Raw genomic sequence first — 23,259 nt, 5'->3', positions numbered from 1 at the left:
GACAGGGAGGCCTGGCGTGCTGCAATTCATGGGATCACAAAGAGTCAGACACGACTGAGCGACTGAACTGAACTGAACTGAGGATAATCTTTCATAAATAATAGTTAGTCTAACTTTGTTGGTTTAATTAAAACTGGCATGTCTTCAGAGGTATCAGCATTAAGTATGATGTAAACATACAGCTTTTATTCTACCAGGTTTACTAAAAGTCATATTATTTATGTTACAGGATTTGTTAGAAAGAAAATTGATTTAAGATGATGGTTAGCTATTTAATGCCTCAATAAATTTTCATGAGTGATTTAAAAGGTTAATTATATAGATATAATTAAGATAAAACTTTATATATGAACTTTTCCACAGTAATTATGTTTCATGATATGTCTACTTAAAAATAGTTTCAAAAATCTTTTTGATAACTTGAAAACTTAAAAGTTATATTAACTAATGATGGATAAACATTGAATATCTAGATCATTTTCAGATAAAATAAAATACGGAAACACACTACTGAACATAGGTTTATCTACTTTGGCATCTTCTTATAAAGGAACTGAAGATATTTGTATGTATCAGCAAACATGTGTTGTACCATATTGGAAAATTCACTGTCAGAAAGAATATGCTTTTAGAAATTATGAAATATATTTATAAATTTGCCAATTATAGAATGCTTAAGTAACAGGCAGTCCTCAATTGTTTACTTTTTAGTTTCAGTAGAAATTAAGGTTTCTAAGGGTTAAGAATGCTAATCTATATATGTAATTAAAAATACAAGAAACAATAAGGGTAAAAGGAAACAACTATGTATGAAAAGTAGGTTAAAAAAAAGTAGGATGTGTGTTTTGGATAAGAAGTGTGAAAGACATGTTTTTGTTAAGGGAAAAAGTAATTTTGTTCTAAAGTCAAATGACTGGTATTCTAGAATGAGGAAGAGGAAAATACAGGTAAAAAAACCTGAGTGGCTGAGTGGGTAGACAGTTTCAGTAAACAAAATCTTGGGAAAGGAATTTTATGTGTGGTCAAGCTTGCTAAGATTAGAATGGATTTATTTATAAGTTTTTTAAAGAATGAGCTTTAACCTCAAAAGTACAGTGGTACAAGGACTTTACTGGCAGTCCAGTGGTTAAGACTCCATGCTTCCGCTGTAGGGGGAAAGGATTTGATCCTAGGTCGGGGAAGTGAGATCTAGCTTGCTTAGAGGTATGGCAAGAAAAAAAGAAAGAAAGGAAAGGAAGGAAGGGAGGGAGGGAGGCAGGGAGAAAGGGAGGGAGGGAGGGTACAATGGTACAAAATTAGTTTGGTTTTCTCTCCGTTAAAAAGAAAATGTCTTTTGGACTATTGGTCTTCTCTTGACAAGAGATTGTGAAATGTTTTTCTTTACCTTTTGGGTAATCTGCCTGGAAAGCAAAGGTTTTGTCTTACCAAAAGAATTTTTTGTGTTTCATGTTGTCTTTATCAGGTCTTTGATTATGTGGGAGAATTGAGTCTTCTCAATGTGAAAAGAGCTATATTTTCATTCACAGTTTTGTAACCTTCTGTATTTACCTTAAAATTTTTTTTGATTGTCCCTTTGGTTAGATAGATAAGTAAGTATTGTTTCATATTGATTTGTGATCCTGTTTAATCAAATATTCAAACTTTTTGTCATTTTTGGCAACTTCCCAAAATCAAAATCTAAATGGAGTCTTTTTGACCTCAAACTAGTTTTGAGATTTCCCAGAGGGTCCTTAGGAAATCTCAAAAAAATTGTCTCTCACTTTATAAAAGAGATGTTAAAACAATTAGATTTTTTTTTTGGTATGTTAAATTACATGGGAAACATTGTCAAATAAGAAATATTATGCTTTCTTAGGTTATATATGTATGGATATATGTTACTAAGACAGATATTCTAGACTTGTTTGAACTTCACAGAAATTTGTCAATACCCTCATTGTCGTTATTATCTTCAATTGTCATATGGCACAAATTCATGTTATATGCTAATCCAGGATTACCCTTTTCCCTATTCTTCTAATGCTATCTTAAATTTTATTGTCCACATGTAATATTTTATAATTAGCATTCACCTTTTCCCATTTCTTAGTAGAAGAAAACTCTGGAACTTATGAAGTAGATAGTGGCAGAAAATTCATTTCAAAAATCTTTGAACTGGGCTTTCCTGGTGGCTCAGTGGTAAAGAATCCGCCTGCCAATGCAGGAGACACAAGTTCAATCCCTGGTTCGGGAAGATCCCACATGATGTGGAGCAACTAAACCTGTGCACCTCAACTATTAAGCATGTGCTCTGGAGCCCACATGCCACAACTACTGAAGCCCTAGTGCCCTGGACCCTGTGCTCAGCAACAAGAGAAGCCACCACAGTGAGAAGCCTGCGCACTGCAACAAAGAGTAGCCTTCACTCACCACAACTAGAGAAAAGCCCAAGCAGCAGTGGAGACCCTGTGCAGCCTAAAATAAAAAATTACAATAAAAAATCTTTACACTACTTCAGAATAAACAATAATAGTTTATTCTGAAACAAACTATTCCATATTGTTCCTATCTTTAAATGAAATTTTTATTTTTATTCTATTTTGGGTTTTTTTGGCCACATCACGTGGCTTTATGGGATTTTAGTTCCCTGACCAGGGATTGAAGCCAGGCCCTTGGCAGTGAGAGCTCAGAATCCTAACCACTGGGATCACCCAGGAATTCTCTAAATAAAGTTTTTATAATTGGGGGTTTTACATTTTGTTCTGTGAGCCATTTTTAATTCATGTTTTGTATATGGTGTGAGGTAAGGGTACTTTTTTTGTATATTGATGTCTGCTATAGACTGAATGTTTGTGTAACTGCAAAATTCATCCAGTTGGATGGTATTTGGAAGTAGGGCCTTTGGCAATTAAGCCATGCAAGTGGAGCCCTCATGAGGAATTAGTTTCATTATAAAAATGACCCCAGAAAGCTCCCTTGCCCCTTCTGTCATGTGAAGACATCTGGTTATGAACCAGGAATCTGACACCTACTAGATACGAAATCTGCCAGCATCTTGATCATGGGTTCCCACACTCCAGAACTATGAAAAATTCCTGTCTGTGGTATGTTTGTTATAGCAATCCGAACTGACCAAGACGACATACAGTTGTTCCAGTATCATTTGTTGAAAAATCTTTCTCCACTGAATTCCTGTGGGTCCTTTTTAAAACATGAATTGATGATAGACATGTGGGTCTACTTTTGGACTGTGTCTTATTCCATCAATTTATATGTCTATCCTTATGCCATACCACATAGTCTTGATTACTGCAGTTTTAGTTAGCCCTGAAATCAGGCAACGAGTCCTTCAAATGTGTTCTTCATTTTCAAAATATTTTGGCTATCCTGTGTCCTTTGCTTTTCCATATAAAATTGAATTTATAGATAACTTTTGGAGAGAATTACCATATTAACACTATCAAGGCTTCTAATCCATGAATAGGGTATCTTTTTTTTTTTAACTCAGGGCTTCTGATTCATTCATAATTAAGTATATGTATCACATAATTTATTAAACATATGTGAATAAGAAAGTCCTCATTTGGAAAAAGCGACATACTAGTGGGTTAAATTAAAATCCCTAACATTGAGAGTTTTTAATATTTTTAAGAGCACTGTTACAGTTTTTAGTTGGAATTGGTCTGGAATGGGAAGGGATATTTTCAGTTTGAAATTCAGTTGTGTAACCCTCTCTGATTATGTGTAGACAAGTCCTTTGAATTTGTGTAGGAAACCAACCAGGAGACTTTTTAGAGAGAAAACTCACACTAATAATGGTATATAAATTTAGATATGGCTTCCCTGAGGTACTGTGGTGTGTAGTTCAAATAACTATCTACTGTTTCATCCATAGATGTGTCTCAGGATACAATCCCCAGGGGACCCAAAATATATGAGTCCTGTAAGAGATAAGAAACTACTATAAGCAAATATAAAATGAACTAAAATGTTAATGACTACTTTGCTAAGAATTATATAATATAATGGAGCCCAAACTGCCCTGGGGCAATGCCACCAGGGTAGATACAACTCTGAAGTTGGGAGAGGGAATGTACCCACATTCCTATAGAAGTCAGATAGGGGCTTTGACCCTTTGGGGACTAAAGGGAACCAGAGGGGCTTTGTCACCATAAGGCCTCCATCATATCAATAGCTGTCAGCAGAGGGTACAGGGCTGGGAAGAGCAGGCATGCCCAGCAGATATGGTAGTATCCAGAGAAGAGTGGCAGTCTCTTCTCGTCTGCTTAGACTTGTTCCTCGGCATTGGTGAGACCTACCCTCAGCTCTCTCCTGAGTGTCTGACAAGGTTCAGAGTCCTACTGCTACAAAGGAGCTCTCCAAACACAGCTAACATATCCAGTACCTCATATGATCCACTCAGCAGATTGTAAGACAAGTTTTAGTCCCATTTCACAGATGACAAGACTGACCTTTAGAGCACTGGATCTGTTGTAACTGTCAGGTTGATTCCTCTAGCTATGAGTCCTAGATGTAATGTTTTACTTATCATTTTACAGTCTGACAACAGGAATCTTCATTGCCCTCATAAGCTCACTGAACATTTCCATTTTTTTTATCATGTATTGATTTCTAGGAATTTTTTTATTATGACAAACATCATTTAAGAAAAAGTAGAGATGAGTGAGCAAAGACAAGAAAAAGAATCACACATGTTGGGAGGAGCCATAGGATGGTAGAGGACCCAGGAGAAGGGCTGCCAGTGCCCACTGACATGGTTACAACTAGGGGAAGACATGGGGATGGACATACCTGTGGAGGAATGGCATGGAGGTACCATCTGATGATAGTACAGGCAAGACCTATTTTCTGGCTACAATGCAGGAAAAAACTATCACCTAGTTTTTAGTTTTCATGGTTTTCTCTGTGCACAAATGCATTATGCAAACATTTACTACTTTTACAAAGTGAAAAGTATTAGTCACTCATTCATGTCTGACTCTTTGCGATCCCATGGACTGTAGCCCACCAGACTTCTCTGTCCATGAGATTTGCCAGGCAAGAATACTGGAGTGGGTAGCCATTTCCTCCTTCAGGGGATCTTCCAGACCTAGGGATCAAACCCAGGTCTCTGGCATTGCAGGCGAATTCTTTACAGTCTGAGCCACTAGGGAAGCCCTTTTACAAAACTGGTTTGATACTATACATTTAGTGTTTTTTATTGCTCTTTTTACAGTGTACCATGAACATCTCTTCCATGAACGTGGGTGAAAACCCCCTACGGAAACACAGAGCACTGTAGTTGGATCAAATGGCTGCTGGTAAGGACAGTGACCCCTAAAGCAAAGTATCAGCTTGAGGATAAAGCACATAGCCTGGCAAGTGCCTGCCAGGGAAAGCAGTGTCAGTGATATTCTCATCAAAGAAACCAGAATCAAATGCCAAGGCATTAAAGATATGGGATATCATGTATGCCCTTTTGGCTCCTCCCTCCTCCCTTCGTTCCCTTGACACCCCGTTGCCCCCTTGGGGTGAATAGATCCTGTACATTTCTTTGTATCAAATGAAATCCACCCAATTTTCTGTCTTTTCCTTAGCTCTTCAAGCTGAGCCATTGACAGATCTCCACATTCTCTCAGTATCTCCTCCCAGATGCCTTTCCTGTAAGTTGTCCTGATAGTCCTTGGGGGAATCCTGTCCTTTTTTCTTTTTGCCTTCTGGGGCACATAATCTTCAGCAGGGCACTTTTTGGCAGCACGCAACTGGCTCTCTGACTTTGCCTGGGACCCTGGCTTTCCCTTGAGTGGGTTTCCCTCAGCTTCGAACTTGCCCTGCTTTTCTTGCTTCCCCTCATCTGCTGGTTGTCCCTCATGTGCGGGTTGTCTCCCATCGTCTGGCTGTCCCTCATTCTGGAGCTCTCATTCCTATTCTGACTTCCCCACCACTTCTGGCTTTTCTTTCTCATTTGACTTTCCTTCATTTTCAGGCTCTACTTCATCTTCTGGCTTTCCCTCACTTTCCAACTTTCCTTGATTTTCATTGCAGTTTTTCCATGTTGAGATGTCCCCTCCCCTTCCTGTCCTAGGGGTGAAGGTGGGGGTGGAGAAGAGACAAAGAGGAGACAAGGGAGACTGCGGGCTTGGGTGGAAGGCAGGTCTGGACAGCACTGGCATCTGACCCACGTCAGTGGTCCCTTGACCTGGCCTGGCCTAGTGTGCCTTCTGCCTACCCTTTACCCCACCATTCCTCCTGCACTGAGAGCCAACCATTCCCTGGAAGGCCCTACCACCTTGTACCATCCTTTAGCGTGGCAGGGAGGGTATATATTTTATCTGGTGGGGGGATGGGAAGTGGGGCCTTAAAATGCTGCCAAAGCTGTGTCCCCAAGACCCATGCCTGTCCAGTGCCCTCTTATTTTTCACTGACTTGCAGGGATTCTGGCCAGGTTTCTCCTCCTTTTCTAGCCTTGCAGAGTGTTGGGAACAGACATGCAGACTTGCAGACAGGCAGAAGACAGAGAGGGACTGCACGGTCCATGGGCTGGGGTCCCTTTCCTGAATCTGGGCCCTCCTCATCCTACAATTTTTCCCCTACTTCTCCTGCATCCCAGCCACCATTACTTCTCAGGCCGCAAGCACTAGACCAGGATGCTTTCCAAACTATTTTGGGTCTGTGTCTTCCTCCCGCGCAAGCAACCCGCCGCATCCCCACCCCTTTACGTGAGGTCAGTTATTTCCTCCTGGGCTCAGAGTGTGAAAGGGAATTATTTTCAGAATTTGTCTACGTTTCACCGTTGCACTGTGGGGGCGCATCCCCCCCCCAACCCTAGCAATTTCAGGCTCAAAAATGGGTGGAAAGCACAGAGGAGGGCCGTCGAGGAGGAGACGGGGCCACCTACCCACGTTGCGCCTCGCCATTCTCCACATTCATCTCGGGACCCCCTCCTCTCTCCCCATCTCTCCCCGCTGCTCCTGGATCCTAGTCCCATCAGCTTCCACCCCTGCCCGGGACGCCAGCAGTGGCCACCTTCACACTGACCTGTGGGGCCTGGGCCAGGTCTGCACCTCCTCGGGCTCGCCTAAGCCCTCTCGCCCCTCGCCCGGGCAGCTCTGGGAACTGGTTCTACTCGGGCAGGGTGGGCATGGGGGTTGCTGCCCACTTTGGCGCCCAGCCGGTCATGTGAGCGTCGCGTCACCTGAGCCAGGTCCTCCGCCCCACTCCCTCGCCCCCAGCCCAGAGGGACCCGACAGCTCCAGAAGGTGGGGGCCGGCGGAGGGTGGTGGTAGTTGGAGAAGGAGGCATTACCAATAAAGCAGGAGTGGAGAGGCTTCCTGACTGCAGGTGCTTTACCTGGAGCATCTCGGGTCCTCGCTCAGCATCCCTCTGAGATGCCCATCATCCCCAGTTGTGGCAGCTGATCACAAGGAAGGTGCCAGATTTTGCCTAAAGCACCACATAGCCCCACAGCCCGCTTTCAAGACTAGCTCCTCCTGACTCTAGAGTCCTGGTGCTGGTCCCGCCAGGGAGCCGCGCTGCCACCTTGCGTAGCCGTGCCTGAGCCTCAGCTCTTCTCAATCCACGTGTTCTCTCTCCCTGACTCTGTCCATTTTCCTGTAAACACAGATTCCCAAATCTACACATCCAGGTTATTCCCTCTCCTGAATCTCAGGCTCATTTTTGCTTTCCCACCAAAAATAAAGGTGAGTGCTTATTTCCCGTTTTCGACATAATGTGGCATACTTTTTAATTTTCACTGATATAAGTGAGTAGTAGTATATCCATGGCATTTTATTTTGCATTTCTGTTTAATAGCAAATTAAATATCATTGTGAATTGTCTGTACATGTCTTTTCCACATCTTTTTTTTTTAATTTATTTTTATTCATTTGGCTGCACCATGTCTTAGTTGCCGCATGTGGGATCTTTAGTTGTGGTGTGTGGGATCTAGTTCCCTGACCAGGGATCAAACCTGGGCCCCCTGCATTCGGAGCGTGGAGTCTTAGCCATTGAACCTCCAGGGAATTCCCTTTTCCACGTTCTTCTATTGGGTTATTGCTCCTTTGCACTTTTGAAGTGTTCTTTATACATTATATTAGGCCTTTATCTGTTATAAAAGTTGCAAATATTTACTTCCAACTTGTTAGTTGCTTTTTGACTTTTTATGATGTATTTCTGCCATACATTAAAAAAAGTAGTCACATTTATCAGATTTGTCTTTTATTGCATCTAGATTTTTGACTCATAGTTAAAAACTTTTCCTATATGAGGTCAAAGAAGAATTCCCCATTTTCTTTTAGTACTCATAAGGTTAACTGTATTTGTCTTAAGGGCATCTATGGTTAAGGAGTAAAGGTTAAGGAATAAACCAGTGTTAAGTGAATTGAAGCTTTAGAAGACTCAAAGCACTAGAATAATAAAACTCAAAGCCCAAGTCTTATTAAAAGGGAAGGAGTTTCCTAGGAACTCCAAATGTTTCACTTTAAGGGTAATTATAAACTGGAAATAAACTAGCCCTCACAAAGTCTTTTAGCTTGGCTTTGCAACATCTAGGTGGACTAGTAAAGTTTAATTTTTGAATATAGATTATGGTGGTTTTAGACAAGAAGTATCCTTATGGGCCTAACCAGTGCAAACAAAATCTTCTTTGGAAAAGATTCCACCATCCTCAGCCTCAAATTATTCCAACAAACAGCTATTTAAGTACAATGCCCATACACAAAGATAACCAGAAAAACAAAGAAGAGACATCATAGATAAGAAGCACCATAGGCAATAGACAACAGAAGCAGATCCATTAGCTTTGAATTATTCAAATTATCAGATACAGACTACTAAACCATAGTGCTTGGCATCATCAACTCAATGGACACAAGTTTGAGCAAACTCTGGGAGACAGTAAAGGGCAGGAAAGCCTGGCATGCTACAGTCCATAGGGTTTCAAAGAGTCAGACACGACTGAGTGACTGAACAATAAAACCACAATGCTCAGTGTATTCAGATAAATAAAATCCAATCTTGAAAATTTCAACATGGAACCAGAAAACCAAAAAAAAGTAGGGAAAAAAGAAAACTCCAAAACTGAAAAATAACAAAGCTGAAATTAGAAACTCAGTGGATGGCTTTTAACAGCAGATTAGATGCAACTCAAGAGAATTAAATAACTAGAACTTATATTCAGATGAAATTATCTGTAAGGCTGCACAGGTGGTCAAAAAGATGGAAAATACAGACAAGGATAAGGTCTAATACATGTTCAATTGGAATTCCAAAAGGAAAAGAGAAATGGAACTGTTCAGAGACACTCTTTGAAGATTTAATGGTGGAGAATTTTTCAAAACTGATTAAAGACATTGATCCATAGATCCAAGAAGTCTAACAAATCCCAAACAGGATAAATAAAAAGAAGCCCATGCATAGAATACATAATAGTGAATTTACAGAGAATTCAAGACAAATATAAAATCATAAAAATAGCCAAAACGATAGAGTATGCCTCAAAAGGAACAAAACTTAGGCTAATTAATGGCTTTGCAACAGCAATAATGAAAGATGGTGAAGTGACATCTTTAGTATCTTGAAAGAAAGTAAATGCCAACCAAGAAAATAAGCAGCAAAAATACCCTTCAAAAATGAAGGCAAAATAAAAGCTTTATAAATAAACCAAAACAAAGAGTTTCTAGCAGCAGTCAGAAACCAAAGGAAATACTCAATTCTATGGGACATTTTTCAGATAACAGGAAAATGATCTCAGATGGAAGACTGGGGATGAAGGAAGGAAAAGAAAGTAATTAAAAGGCTAAATATCTATCTATAAATTTAAATTTAAATCAATACTATATAAAATAATATTATCTTGTTAATTCATACTGACAACACAGGAGTCAAGAGGACTAGAGTAAAAGCATTTAAAGTTCTGGCATTATCTAAAGAGTATGTATAAGTATAAATTAATGTTAGCCTTTAGTAAGTCAAGACTATGCTGTAATTACTGGATAACTATTAAGGAAGAGTAAGAGAGTAAAACTTCTAAGCTAATAGAGGGGCAAAAATAAGAAACTAATCAATCCTAAGGAAGGAAAAACAAACATAAACCAGATGGGATATAAGAGAAGGAATGTGGTACAATGGTTATATCCAGTATTAATAGCAGTAAGTACATTAATGTAAATGGTTTACATGAAGCAATTAAAAAACACAGATTTTTGGACTGGAAAAACCCAACTATATACTATTTACAAAAGACATAGCTGAAATATAAAGATTCATAAAGACTGAAAGTAAAAGTATAAGGGAAAAATAACATGAAAACACTAACCAAAAGAAAGCCATTATAGTTAAATTAATAACAAAATAGACTTTAAAGCAAAAAGCATTACAAGACATAAGCATCACTTAGTGATATTTAAAATTTGTATGCATTTATTAAATAGACCACAAAATAAATAAATCTGACAGAACTACAAGAAGAAATAAAAAAATATCTTTCATTTCAGTGTTAACACTCCTATCTCTATAACTGTAAATAGTTAAAATATTGAAAGAAAAAAAAACTAACCTAAAATTCTATATCCAGTGAAATAATCCTTCAAATGTGGAGGAGAAATAAAGACTTTCTCAGACAAACAAAAACTGATGGAATTCAGCATCAGCAAACCTTTCCTTCAGGAAATGTTAAAAGATTTTCTGCAAAAAAATGGTGCAGGCCTGCAACTCAGATTTACATAAAGGAAGAGCGTTGGAAATGCAATAAGTGAAAGTATAATGAAATTTTTTGTCTTATTCTTAATTGATGTAAAAGATAACTCTTTATCAAAAGTAATAAAATAACAGTGTATTAAGTGATTGCAGGAAATGGATGAGTGAAATGAACACTTAAGGTACCTGTACTACATATAAGTAAAGCAGAACAGTATTATTTGAAAATGTTCTTAGTTAAAAATGTAAACTCAAGGAAAATTTTTGAAAAAATTTTAAAGAAATATAATCAATACACTAAGAGAAGACAAGTGGAATCATGTAAAATACTCAATGAAAACTAGAGAAGGCAGACTTCCCTGGTGGTCCAGTGGCTAAGACTCCACACTCCCAATGCAGGGGGCATGGGTTTGATCCTTGATCAGGGATCTAGATCCTACATGTTGCAACTAAACTGAAAGATCCCACATGTCATAACTAAGACCTGGTGCAGGCAAAAATAAACTAGAGAAGGCAGAAAAAGAAGCCTCTGGCAACAAATAGAAGACAGTTATAAACATGCTTCATACTAAATCCAAATATATTGAGTCATTTTAAATATGAATGGTCTAAATACATAATTAAAGATTGAAACTATCAGAGTGAATTAAAAAACCCAACTATATGCTGTGTACAAGAAGCCCACTTTAAATACAGTGAGTGAGTGAAAGTGAAAGTTGCTCAGTCGTGTCCAACTCTTTTGAGACCCCATGGACTGTAGTCCATGGAATTGTCCAGGCCAGAATACTGGAGTGGGTAGCCTTTCCCTTCTCTGGGGGATCTTCCCAACCCAGGGATCGAACCTAGGTCTACCCGCATTACAGGTGGATTCTTTACCAGCTGAACCACAAGGGAAGCCCAAGAATACTGGAGTGGGTAGCCTATCCCTTCTACAGGGGATCTTCCTAACCCAGGAATCGAACTGGGGTCTCCTGCACTGCAGATGAATTCTCTACCAACTGAGCTATTAGGGAAGCCCTGATAAAGAGTGAGAGGTTAAAAGCAAAGCAACAGAGAAAGATCTGCACTAAAAAAAAAAAAAAAAAAAAAACAAAAAACTGGACAAAAAAAGAAAGCCGGAGTAGTTACATAATTTCAGACAAAGCAGAACAAGGAAAGTTATCAGAGATCAAAAGAGGCACTACATAATGATAAAGGGATCAATTCTGAGCAAAACATATAATAATCCTAAACATTATATGTACATGACAAAAGTGTCAAAATATATGAAGCAAAAATTGATAGAACTGAAAGGAGAAACAGACAAATTATTATTATAGTTACAAACTTTAATGCCCCCAATCAGTAATTGACAGATTAAGCAGGCAGAATATGAATAAGGATATAGTCAGAGAAGGAAATGGCAACCTACTCCAGTATTCTTGCCTGAAGAATTTCACGAACAGAGGAGCCTGGCAAGCTACAGTCCATGGGATCACAAAAAGTCAAGACACCTAACTGAGCACCTAATACGTAGTTGACCTGAACAGCATTATTAATCAAGGTGATTTAATTCACATTTATAGAACATTCCATTCAACATTCAAGCTCATATAGAACATGAGCTCAAGAGAGTCCATAAAACCCACCTTAACAAATTTAAAAGAGTAGAATTAAACTAGAAATCAATAACAGGATAGATGGCGAACCCAACTATTTGGAAATTAAGCAACACATGTCTAAATAACACGAGTCAAAGAAGAATTCTCAACAGAAATTTAAAAATGATTTGAACTAAATGAAAATACAACATATCAAAATCTCTGGGGTAAAGCAACAGCAATGCTTAAAGGGAAATTTCTAGCTTAAACGCATATATGGAAAAGAAGGTTCTCCCATCAATAACCTATGCTTTCTTCTTAGGAAACTAAAGAAAGAAGAGTAATTTAAGCCTAGTGAAAGTGAAAGTTGCTCAGTCATGTCCAACTCTTTGCGACCCCATGGACCGTATAGTCCATGGAATTCTCCATGCCAGAATACCAGAGTGGGTAGACTTTCCCTTCTCCAGGTTATCTTCCCAACCCAGGGATCGAACCTTAGAGCAAATAGGAAAAAAGAAATAACTAGAAATAAAATGAAAGGAAAGTGAAAACAGGAAAACAACAGAGAAAATCAACAAAACCAAAAGTTGGTTCTTTGAAAAGATAAAATTATTAAATCTCTTATGAGGGTAACCAAGAAAACAAGACAGACTCAAATTAACAATATCAGAAATCAAAGTGGGGTTATCATTCCTGATCCCATGGATATTAAGGAGGTAATGAAGTAATACTATGAAAAACTCTATGCCTACAAATTAGATAACTTAAGATGAAATGGACTAATTACTCAAAAAATACAAACTCCTAAAACTCACAGGAGAGGAAAAAGATAACCTGAATAGTTCTGTATCTATTAAAGAAATTGAATCAATAACCTTCCAAAGATAGAAATCACTAGGACCAATTTGTACCAAACATTTAAGGACCACCAGTAAACATTTAGAAATCACCAGTGAATTCTACCAAATGTTTATGTTAGAAATAATACCAATTCTCCACAATCTCTTCCATAAAACTGAAGTAGAGAACATCTGACTCATTCTGTGAGACCAATATTACCCTAATTCCAAAACCAGATAAAAGATACTACAAGAAAGGAAAATTACAGACCAATATCTCTAATGGATACAGACACAAATCCTCAACAAAGTATTATAAAACTGAATCCAATAATGTGTAAAAAGCTATGTGCCAAACAACTGAAATTTATTCCAGGTATTCAAGGTTGATTCAACATTTGAAAATCAATCGATATAATCCACTACATGTTAACAGACTAAAAAAGAAAAATTATATGATATTATTTGATACAGAAAAAGTATTTGACAGACTCCAACAACCATTCATGATAAACGCTTTCAACCTGGGAGTAGAGGGGAACTTCCTCAGTTTGATAAAGAATATCTACATGGTAACTGAACAACAAAAACTACAAGAAACTAACATGGTACTTAGTGATATAAAAGGAGACACTTCACCTGAAGTGTCAGGAACAGGGCAAGGATGTCCTTTCTCATTGCTCTTATTGAACATCATACTGGAAGTCCTAGCTAGTGTATTAAGACAAAAAAGGAAATAAAAAGTGTACAGATTAGAACTGAGGAAATAAATCTATCCCTATTTGCAGATGACATGACGGTCTATGTAGAAAATGCCAAAGCATTGACAAACTCCTGGTCACAAGATCACAGGGTATAAGTTAATATATAAATTTAATTGCTTTCCTATATACCAGCAATGAACAACTGGAATTGATATTTAAAAGTGCATTTATAACAACATTCCCACAACACAGAATGTGACAAAAGACTCAAGTATATCACAAATGCACGAAACAACTTCACTGAAAGGGATGGAAGAATAAGGCACTGATATAGGTAACTTTGGAAATGAGTGGAGTCTGTTAAGACTAAAGACAAAATTTTCTCTATATATATTTTAAAACATATAAAGATGTATATATATGTACATATATATATATATATATATATATATGGAGAGAGACAGAAAGAGATGCATATATATCTTCTTTATCAACTGAAAGGGCCTACAAGCAATGATATCCAAATGGTAGGGTGTATACTTAACACCTAAATCTTGGTTTCTAGTACTGTTCTCCAACCAAAGGTACCAGGGTTCCTTGAAGAAATGGTTGATTCTAGGATTTGGGCAGGAAATATGCAAGATATGACTAGACCATTTTGTAGCACCAGAAAGTTTTATAAACACACACATACACACGTACACAATGATGGGGGTATGTTAAATAGATGCAAAAGCCAACTGAAAGAACTTCCAATGGCCAAAAGTGGAAAAATTTGAGCAATGAAAATATATATAGTAGTAGTATAGTCCAAAGTATATTAAATAAATGGAGAGAAATCAAATATGTAGAATTCCAAATAAATGTTGGAGATACTCCATCTTCAACAAGATTGAACATAACACCACAGTCTTTTAAGTGTAGACTGTGCAGAGTGATTTTCTCCCAAAGAGTATAGTCTAGAAAGGGAGAAATAAGAGTAACTTTACCATGTAGAATCCTGAGAACACTACTTTAGCCAGGTGACCAATATTAACATAAAGTGATAATATTGATAGTATGTACCCTTTATGAGATTCCATTTTGCCTGTGTGATCCTCTTCCCAAAAAAGCACTTAACACCTGTCTAACCATAAGAGAGGCTTCGCTGGTGGCTCAGATGGTAAAGCATCTGTCTACAATGTGGGAGACCCGGGTTTGAGCCCTGGGTTAGGAAGATCCCCTGGAGAAGGAAATGGCAACCCACTCCAGGACTATTGCCTGGAAAATCCCATGGACAGAGGACCCTGGTAGACTACAGTCCATGGGGTCACAAAGAGTCGGACACGACTGAGCTACTTCACTTCACTAACCATAAGAGAAAAATCAAGCAAACTGAAACTGCGGTACACTAATCAAAGTACCTGATCAGTGCGTCTCAAGAGTGTCAAGGCATAAGAAACAGGGAAAGTGTGAGAAATTGTCACAGCCAAGAGGAGCCTAAGGAGACATGATGACTAATTGTAAGATGAAAACCTGGATAGGATCCTGGGACAGAAAAAAGACATTAGGGAAAAACTGAGGTACTCTGAATAAATTATGTATCTTGGTTAATGATAAATTATCAACATTGGTTCATTGTAACGAACGCTTCAAGCTAAAAGTTCAGTTCAGTTCAGTTCAGTCGCTCAGTCGTGTCCGACTCTTTGCGACCCCATGGACTGTAGTCTACCAGGGTCTCCCAGGCACGCCAGGCCTCCCTGTCCATCACCATCTCCCGGAGTTCACTCAGACTCACGTCCATCGAGTCAGTGATGCCATCCAGCCATCTCATCCTCTGTTGTCCCCTTCTCCTCCTGCCCCCAATCCCTCCCAGCCTGAGTCTTTTCCAATGATGTTAATAACAGGTATGGGGTATATGGAAACTGTATCTTTGTAATAATTCTGTAAATCTACAACTAGCCTAAACATTTATTTAAAGAAACACTATAAGCAAATAAAAGGCTAATGAAGAGACAGAGGGAAAAAAATCACATAGGTAGATGGGTCTGCTGAAATGATAAGCCAGGGCTTAACAGGAATTTCCTAGGAGACGACTTCTAAGAAAAAAGCGTCAGCAGACACGAGATTAACAGGTGAGAATAGCACAGCATCTGGTCAGATTTTTCTCCCGGTTCAATCTCCAGTATCTAAATCCAGTGCAGATGGCTGTACACAGAAACACACACAAACCAACAAAATACTTGCAAAGGTATGTTTTATAAGAACTTTATAAATAGCAAGACCCAAGTGACAACTGGGTGCTACCCAGGTGAGTTAGGGTAACTCTACTGTAGAGAATTCTCCACCTTTCAGTTGTGACATGGTGTTGTTTTAGACCATCACGATCTCTAGCCCATCAGCAGCAGTGGGAGCCTTAGGAGGGTACAGTACCAACAAGCAGAGGCATACCCCCCAAGAGTCATGACATTACCCCAGCTGGAGAGGGCCACCCACCTCACAGCTGTCTGGACTTATTCCTGCACACACTTGAAACCTCCTCAGCCCTCTCCAAAACATCTGCTGGGGCTCTGGCCCTGCTAGTGCAGGGCAGAGAGTGGGAACCAGCTCACATACTCAGCATCTTATTGAATATTCTCCACAGCCCTAGAAGGCAAGTTTTATCCCCAACTCATTGATGCCAAGAGTTTCCCTTACAACAATGGATCTGTACTAACTGCCAAATTGATTCTTGCACCTTTGAGTCCCAGAGGTAATGTGACTTTTACTCAGTTCACATCCTGGCAACACAAATTTTATGTGTCTCCACTGCCTCAGAAGGCACTTCACTGAATAGTACTTGATTGCTTGGTATTGCTTTCCTATTTTTTATCTTTCATTATTGCTATGATAAAAAGTAAGCTGTGTGTTTTTAAAGAGAATATAAACAGATGAACAAAAAACAGAAAAAAAATCACCCACAGATAACTGCTATTGATTTTTTAGTAGATAGTTTTCAGTTTTTCTTGTACATGGATCACTAGTAAAGTATCTTTGTAGTTTTACAAAAATGGACTGATGCCATATATATGGTTCTGAAAACTATTTTTGTTTTTAATTTTACAATGCACCATAAACATTTTTCCATGCAATGGATGAAAATCTGCTACTGAAACATAGAGGGCTGCAGTTGAATAATGAGAGCGACACCTACAGTATAGGATTAGCATTTAAGGTTAATAAAGCACAAGGCCTGGTAAATGCCTGCCAGAGACACTACACAAAAGGAATGTCTTCAAAGCCTCTTTGCGGGGCCCTGCAGCCACCCCTGAGTTCCCTTGGGCCCCTTGGGTGGAAGGGGTCCTGTAAACTTTTTTGCATCCACATAAACCCCCCCAATTTCTGTCTGGTTTTCTTCACCTCATCCTCCACCCTGGCCATCTCATCAAATTCTCTTATCATCTCTTCATTGCTCAAATGCATATCATGTATGGCCTCCTTGTATTCCTTGAGACACTGAGCCAGCCCCTTGTTGGTTTTTCTTTTGGCCTTCCTGGGTACATCCTCCCCAGCTGGGCGCTTTCTGCCAGCCCTCGGTTCCCTTGGTTCGCTGGCTGGCTTGTCTTCTTTTGGCTTCCCCTCGCTCTCTGGCTTCCCCTCGCTCTCTGCTTTTCTTTCTTGTGCTTGTTCCTCACTCTCTGGCTTCCCCTCACTCTCTGCTTTTGTTTCTTTTGCTTCTTCCTCACTCACTGGCTTCCCCTCGCTCTCTGGCTTCCCCTCGCTCTCTGGCTTCCCCTCGCTCTCTGGCTTCCCCGCGCTCTCTGGCTTCCCCGCGCTCTCTGGCTTCCCCTCGCTCTCTGCTTTTCTTTCTTGCGCTTGTTCCTCACTCTCTGGCTTTTCTTGGCTCTCTGGGGCTCCTTCTTCTGGCTTGGTCTCACTCTCTGGCCTTTCCGTAACTGTTAATACTTCCTCATCTGTTTTTCCCTTGGGATCTGTCCTTCCCTGGTTTTCTAAGTTTTCCTCATCTTCCCTAGTACAAGCTGCTCCTGGTTTTCCTGCATCCAGTGGCTGTTCTTTGTTTTCCATCTTGCCCTGGTTCTCAGGCTTTGCTTCATTTTCACTGCAGAGTTTTTCCATGTTGAGCGTCCCCTCCTTTTCCTGTCCTGGGAGTGGGGCGGGGGAAGAGAAGACAAAGAGGAGACAAGAGAGACTGAGGTTTGGGGGGAAATGCAGGTCCGGACAGTAGTAGTCATTTCTTGCCCTTTGTCAGGGATCTCCTGACCTGGTCTGGCCCTCCGAGAGTGCCTTTTGCCCACCCTTTACCCCACCATTCCTCGTGCACACGTGAGACAACACTTCCCTGGCAGGCCCTGCCATTTTTCCCTATGCTTGCTCAGCGCGGCAGTGTGTAAATGTGTTGGGAAGTGGGCAGTGGGGCCCCCAATTCTTCGCGGGCGGTCCCTCCACACTCCCCACCCCTCTGGGTCCCTGTCCAGTGCCCTCTTCCTTCACTGACCTGCGGGGATTCTGGACAGGTTCCTCCTCTTTCTATAGCCCAGTAGAGCGCAGGGAACAACAGACACGTAGACCTGCAGACAGACAGGAGACCGGGGATGGGCACCGGTGGATGCACAGGAACTCGGGCCCCTTTCCAGAATCTCTGCCCTCCTCACCCACCGTTTCCCTCCCCCACCCCCTCCTCCGCCCCCTGCACCCCAGCCGCCATTTCTTTTCATGCCTCGGGCGCCAGACCAGGATGTTTTCCAAACTAATTTTGGATCTCTGCGTCCTTCTCTCCCAAAGGCAACTCGCCTCCCCACCCTCGAGGTCAACTTTCTACTCTACGCACAGAGTGGCAGAGGGGATTTATTTCCACTGCCTCACTGCTGGGGCGCCCCCTAGCTCACAATCTCCGGCTCCAAAATGGACGGAGGGCAGAGAAAAGGATGTTTAGAGAAAGGGGAATGGGTACTTGGGGTGTCCGCCTTCCCCTCCCTCCGCCCAACGGCCGTTTGCTCCCCCTTAGCCGTCTTCCCTCCGCCATCTCTAGCTACAGTCTGGCCAGCTCCCCTCGACCAGAACCCCATCCCCAACCTTTCTCCTTTCTGCGCCCGTTCCTCCTCCCCCATTCCGGTGTCCCACAGGCAGCGACGAGGACCCTCACACTGACCTGAAAGAACCAGGAGCAACAACTAGGGGCTCGCAGACGGCTCCGGGTCCGACAACACCGAGGGAGGGCCACTACGGACCGGTGCCCACTTCTGGGCCCAGCGGTCACGTGAGCGTCGCGTCACCCGAGCTCCGCCCCCGCACCCCGCCCACCAGCCGGCGTCTGCTAGCCGCCCACCGCCTCCCTCGGGCAGGTGCCTCTTAACCTCTCTGGGCCCTTTTGTCCCTTTCCTCTTCTTGAGAAGTTGGTCAAAGAAATAATTTTAGTAAAAACCGCAGAGGTGGGGACCTACCTGGCAGTCCAGTGGTTAGCACTCCGCGCTTCCACTGCAGGGAGCACGGGTTCTATCCGCGGTGGGAGAACTAAGATCCCACACGCTGCCTGGCGCCACCAAAACAAAACAAAACCTCAGAGGCTTTTTTTTTTTTTTTTTTTTATGGGTTGGGCAGTCTGGGGGAGGAGTCTAACTTTGCTCTTAAATTCCTTTGAAAGAACGTAGACGTATAAATGAAATGCTATGACTGTGAACTTTAATATTGTACAAAGAGTAGAATATTGCACTTTTAGGAAAAAATGTTACCGTCAAAGTGAAATTGTCCCTTTGTCCTGGTATGCAAAACATAAGTTTTCTAATGAATTAAATATTTAGATCTGAAAATGATTTTATATTTGAAACAAAATGAAAGAATGATTTTTATCTTTAAGTGAGAGACTGAATACAGAACAGACGATGACCAGATGACAATAGAATTGTAACCCACAACCTCTGTAGCAAGCAGCCCCACAAGCCAAACCACAGCCTCTACAGCAATCTTCTGGACTTGATCAATGACTACCAGCCTTCCTATTTTTGCCCTGCCACTAACCAGAAATCTAAATATGCTCCCCAAACCAATCACATAAAATACCTCTGGCTCACCAGCGTTTCACTGCCAACAACTTCCAATCAGAGAAAATATGGTCTTCATTTTTTTCACTCTTAAGTTTTCCCATTGCCCTGCCTGTTTAAGTCTCTGCCAAACACAGGTTAGGGTGGCTAACTCCCTTGTTATAACAAGCTCTGAATAACTAGCTTCTGCTTCTGCATAAGCTTTTCGTAGAAGATCTTTAAAAACATAATAACTGAAAGTTGAACAATTAAGAACTTGACTGATGGATTTGATTACATGAAAACGTAAGAGATGGGGGACACATGCATTTCTCCCTGCTCTTTTTTTAAATTTATTTTTTATTGAAGTATAGTTGCATTAAAACGTTGTGTTAATTGTTGCTGTACACCAAAGTGACTCAGTTACATATACATATACATTCTTCTTCATATTCTTTTCCATTATGGTTTATCACAGGGTATTGAATATAGTTCCCTGTGCTATACAGTAGCACCTTGTTTATCCAGTCTATATATATCAGTTTGCATCTACTAACCCCAAACTCCTGCTGCTATCCTCTCCCACCTCCCTCCCACCCCGACCCCTCCCTGCTCTTGTAGAGTGTACTGGTAAAAATTTTCTGCAGGGCAATTTTGTAAATTGTTTAAAAATAAAAATATTTGATATTTTGGTTCAGCAATTCCAACTCAAATATTTACCCATGGAGATAATAAAACGCTAAAATAGAATCTTGTGTTTTAATATGTTTTTAAATTCCCATACCAATTATTTATTATGCATTTATCCTTTGCTGGAATTGGGGCTACAGTAGGGATTCTGTAGGCTTTGTTTACAATGGGAAAAAAGGGAACATCACAATTGTCCATCAGTACAGATATACTTGCCTATCCCTTCTCCAGGGATCTTCCCCACCCAGGAATCAAACCAGGGTTACATAAGCTTCTTGGTATATTTGTTTACTCTGGTTATCTTTGGACATCTGGTTAGAAAAAGAATCCTTTTATGTTGGGTGCTCAAAATGCAGTAAAAATAATTATTTGCTATCCATAACCCGAAATTACTGTGGATGCTGTGACCCAAAGGATAACCACAGGATGTGGTATTGACCTGTGGAGCAGCAGTCTCCAGCCTTTTTGGCAACAGGGATTGGTTTTGTGGAAGATAATTTTTCCATGGACCCTGACTGGGGATGGTTTGGGGATGAATCTCCTAAGGAGGGCACAACCTAGACCCCTCTCATGCACAGTTTACAGTAGGGTTTGCACTCCTGTGAGAATCTACAGCCGCCACTGACCAGCTGGAGGTGGAACTCAGGCGGTAAGGGCTCGTTCCTAACAGAGGGTTGGGGACCCTTGCTCTAGAGAATACCACCTATGTGCCAGGCACTGTGCTTGTTACCTTATGTTATCTGGTGTGGATTTCATTTATACTTGATGGAAAAACTCATACTTCAGTGAAGCAGAATGATTTATAAAGCTACAAGCTTAACTCACTGTAGTACTGAAATAAAGATAGTAAGAGGAATAAAACATCTCCAAGTATAAAGTTTTTAGTATAAGATAAAGAAGCATTTCTATTCAGTAGTAAGGTATAGGTTATTATGGAAAGTAAATTTGTATAATTATTTAAATAGTTAAAGAAAATGAAGAGCCTTATTTTCTGACAAACACGCAAATTCTTTTCAGAGTAGGCAAGAAAAATAAAATGAAAAGTTTCTAGATTGGAAGGGAAGAAGTAAAAACTATCTCTATTTATAAATTGTATGATCACACATATGGAAAATCCCAAGGAATTCACTAAAGAACTATGAGAATGAAAGAGTTCCGCACTGTGGCAGAAATATAAGATCAATAAACAAAAATTGAGTGTGTTTCTATATGCTAGCAATGAATAATTCAAAGAGGAAAGAAAAGTAGCATTTCCATTTAAAATATCATCAAAAAGAATAAAATACTTAGAGATAAATTTTGAAAGTCCAAGAATTGTATACTGAAAACTATAAAACATTGTTGAACAAAATTAAAAAATACATAAATAAATGGAAAGATATCCTATGTTTCATAGACTGGTAGACTTCATATCATTGAGTTGGACGATATTTCCTAAATTGATCTGCAGACTCAACACAACCTCTATCAAAATCTCAGATGGTTTCTCTGCAGATTTTGACAAGCTGATCCCAAAATTCATACAGAAATGCAATGAACTCAGAACAGACAAAAATAATCTTGAAAGAGAAGGATAAAGTTTGAGGTCTCACACTTTCAGATTTCAAAACTTACCATAGATCTACAGGAATCAAGACAGTGTGGCACTGGCAGAAGGACATACAGACCAACAGAATTGAGAATACAGAAATAAAGCCTCAGATTTATAATCAGTTGGTTTTCAACCAGAATGCCAAGAAAATTTAGTGCTTAAAGAAGAATCTTTTTAACAAATGATGTGAGACAACTAGATATCCAGATGCAAAAAATGAATTTGGACTCCCACACCACACCATATACAGAACTTAAATGAAGTCCTAAATATAAAAGCTAAAACTATTAAACTCTTAGGAGAAAATGAAGGTGTAATTCTTCATGATCTTGGATTAAGCAATGATTTCTTCACTACGACATTAAAAGTTCAAGCAATAAAAGAAATATAGAAAAATGGGGCATCACCAAAATGGAAAACTTTTAAATTTAAACAACACAATTAATAAAGTGAAAACACAACCCGCAGAAGAGAAAATTTTTGAAAGTAATATGCCTGATAAGGGACTTACATCTAGAATATACAAAAAGAACTTACAATGCAATTAAAAATAGGCAAGGAATTCCCTGGTTGTCCAGTAGTTAGTACTGTGTGCACTTTCACTGCCAAGGCCATGGATTCAGTCCCTGGTTGGAACTTAGATCCCATAAGCCTCATGGTGCAATGAATAAATAAATGAATAAAAATGGTCAAAGATCTGAATAGATATTTCAGCAAAGAAAATGTATAGAAAACCAATAAGCATGATGTTCAACATTATCAGCTGCCAGGGTAATGCAAATCAAAACCACAATGAGATACCACTTCATATCCACTAGTAGTGATATAATAAAAAGGCAGATAATAACAAGCATTTGCAAATACACGGAGAAGTTAGAACCATCACGCAATGATGGTGGGAATGGGAAATGATGTACCACTGTAGAAAACAGGCTGTCTGGCAGTTTCTCAAAATGTTAAACATTAAGTTATCATATGATTTGACAATTCTACTTCTAGATCCAAGATAAATGGAAAAATACCACACAAAAACTTATATACAAATGTCCTTGGTAGCATTACTCATAATAATTAAAAAGTGGAAATATCCCTAATGTTCATGATCTGATGAATGGATTAAAAAATGTGGTATAATAATGGAATACTATTTTTCAGTAAAAATGGAATAAAGAGCTGATACATGCT

The 23,259-nt window shown here is 39.8% G+C and overlaps 3 protein-coding genes across 7 annotated transcripts in view; 1 reads left to right on the top strand and 2 right to left on the bottom strand.

Annotated features, from left to right (window-relative positions):
- LOC121818353 (uncharacterized) overlaps positions 1–7,821 on the top strand; it is a 37,712-nt gene extending 29,891 nt beyond the window's left edge. Inside the window, exons 5-6 of the mRNA XM_060408000.1 lie at positions 5,216–5,300; positions 5,577–7,821. Of these exons, the coding sequence (XP_060263983.1) occupies positions 5,216–5,281 (66 nt within the window). The 3' untranslated portion in view covers positions 5,282–5,300; positions 5,577–7,821. The remainder of the gene's footprint in view (positions 1–5,215; positions 5,301–5,576) is intronic.
- Positions 1,556–6,152, bottom strand: TCEAL3 (transcription elongation factor A like 3). The gene is given in 4 exon segments (XM_027963605.3): positions 1,556–5,560; positions 5,562–5,628; positions 5,630–5,675; positions 5,678–6,152. Coding segments are annotated over 4 exon segments (720 nt in total). The 3' UTR covers positions 1,556–5,428.
- Positions 7,822–16,016: 8,195 nt separating the features above from the next.
- Positions 16,017–19,035, bottom strand: TCEAL4 (transcription elongation factor A like 4). 5 transcript variants are annotated; one of them, XM_027963599.3, is made up of 3 exons: positions 18,926–19,035; positions 18,272–18,344; positions 16,017–17,918 (listed from the first exon to the last, which is right to left on the bottom strand). In XM_027963599.3, the coding sequence occupies exon 3, from the start codon at positions 17,890–17,892 to the stop codon at positions 17,032–17,034; it is 861 nt and encodes a 286-aa protein (XP_027819400.1). In that variant the 5' UTR covers positions 17,893–17,918; positions 18,272–18,344; positions 18,926–19,035; the 3' UTR covers positions 16,017–17,031. The 5 variants fall into 5 exon arrangements, with proteins under 5 accessions (XP_027819400.1, XP_027819403.1, XP_027819401.1 ...); XM_027963602.3 differs by having other exon boundaries at positions 16,017–17,913; XM_027963600.3 differs by having other exon boundaries at positions 18,494–19,018.
- Positions 19,036–23,259: the final 4,224 nt, after the last annotated feature.

The sequence above is a fragment of the Ovis aries genome, chromosome X (assembly GCF_016772045.2).
Source record: "Ovis aries strain OAR_USU_Benz2616 breed Rambouillet chromosome X, ARS-UI_Ramb_v3.0, whole genome shotgun sequence".
In the NCBI taxonomy this organism is placed as follows: domain Eukaryota; kingdom Metazoa; phylum Chordata; class Mammalia; order Artiodactyla; family Bovidae; genus Ovis; species Ovis aries.
This window is presented reverse-complemented; position numbering and strand designations above follow the sequence as displayed.

Excerpts from the sequence above, each read along its gene's own strand:
- TCEAL4 (XM_027963599.3), bottom strand. The coding sequence starts at position 17,892 with ATGGAAAAACTCTGCAGTGAAAATGAAGCAAAGCCTGAGAACCAGGGC.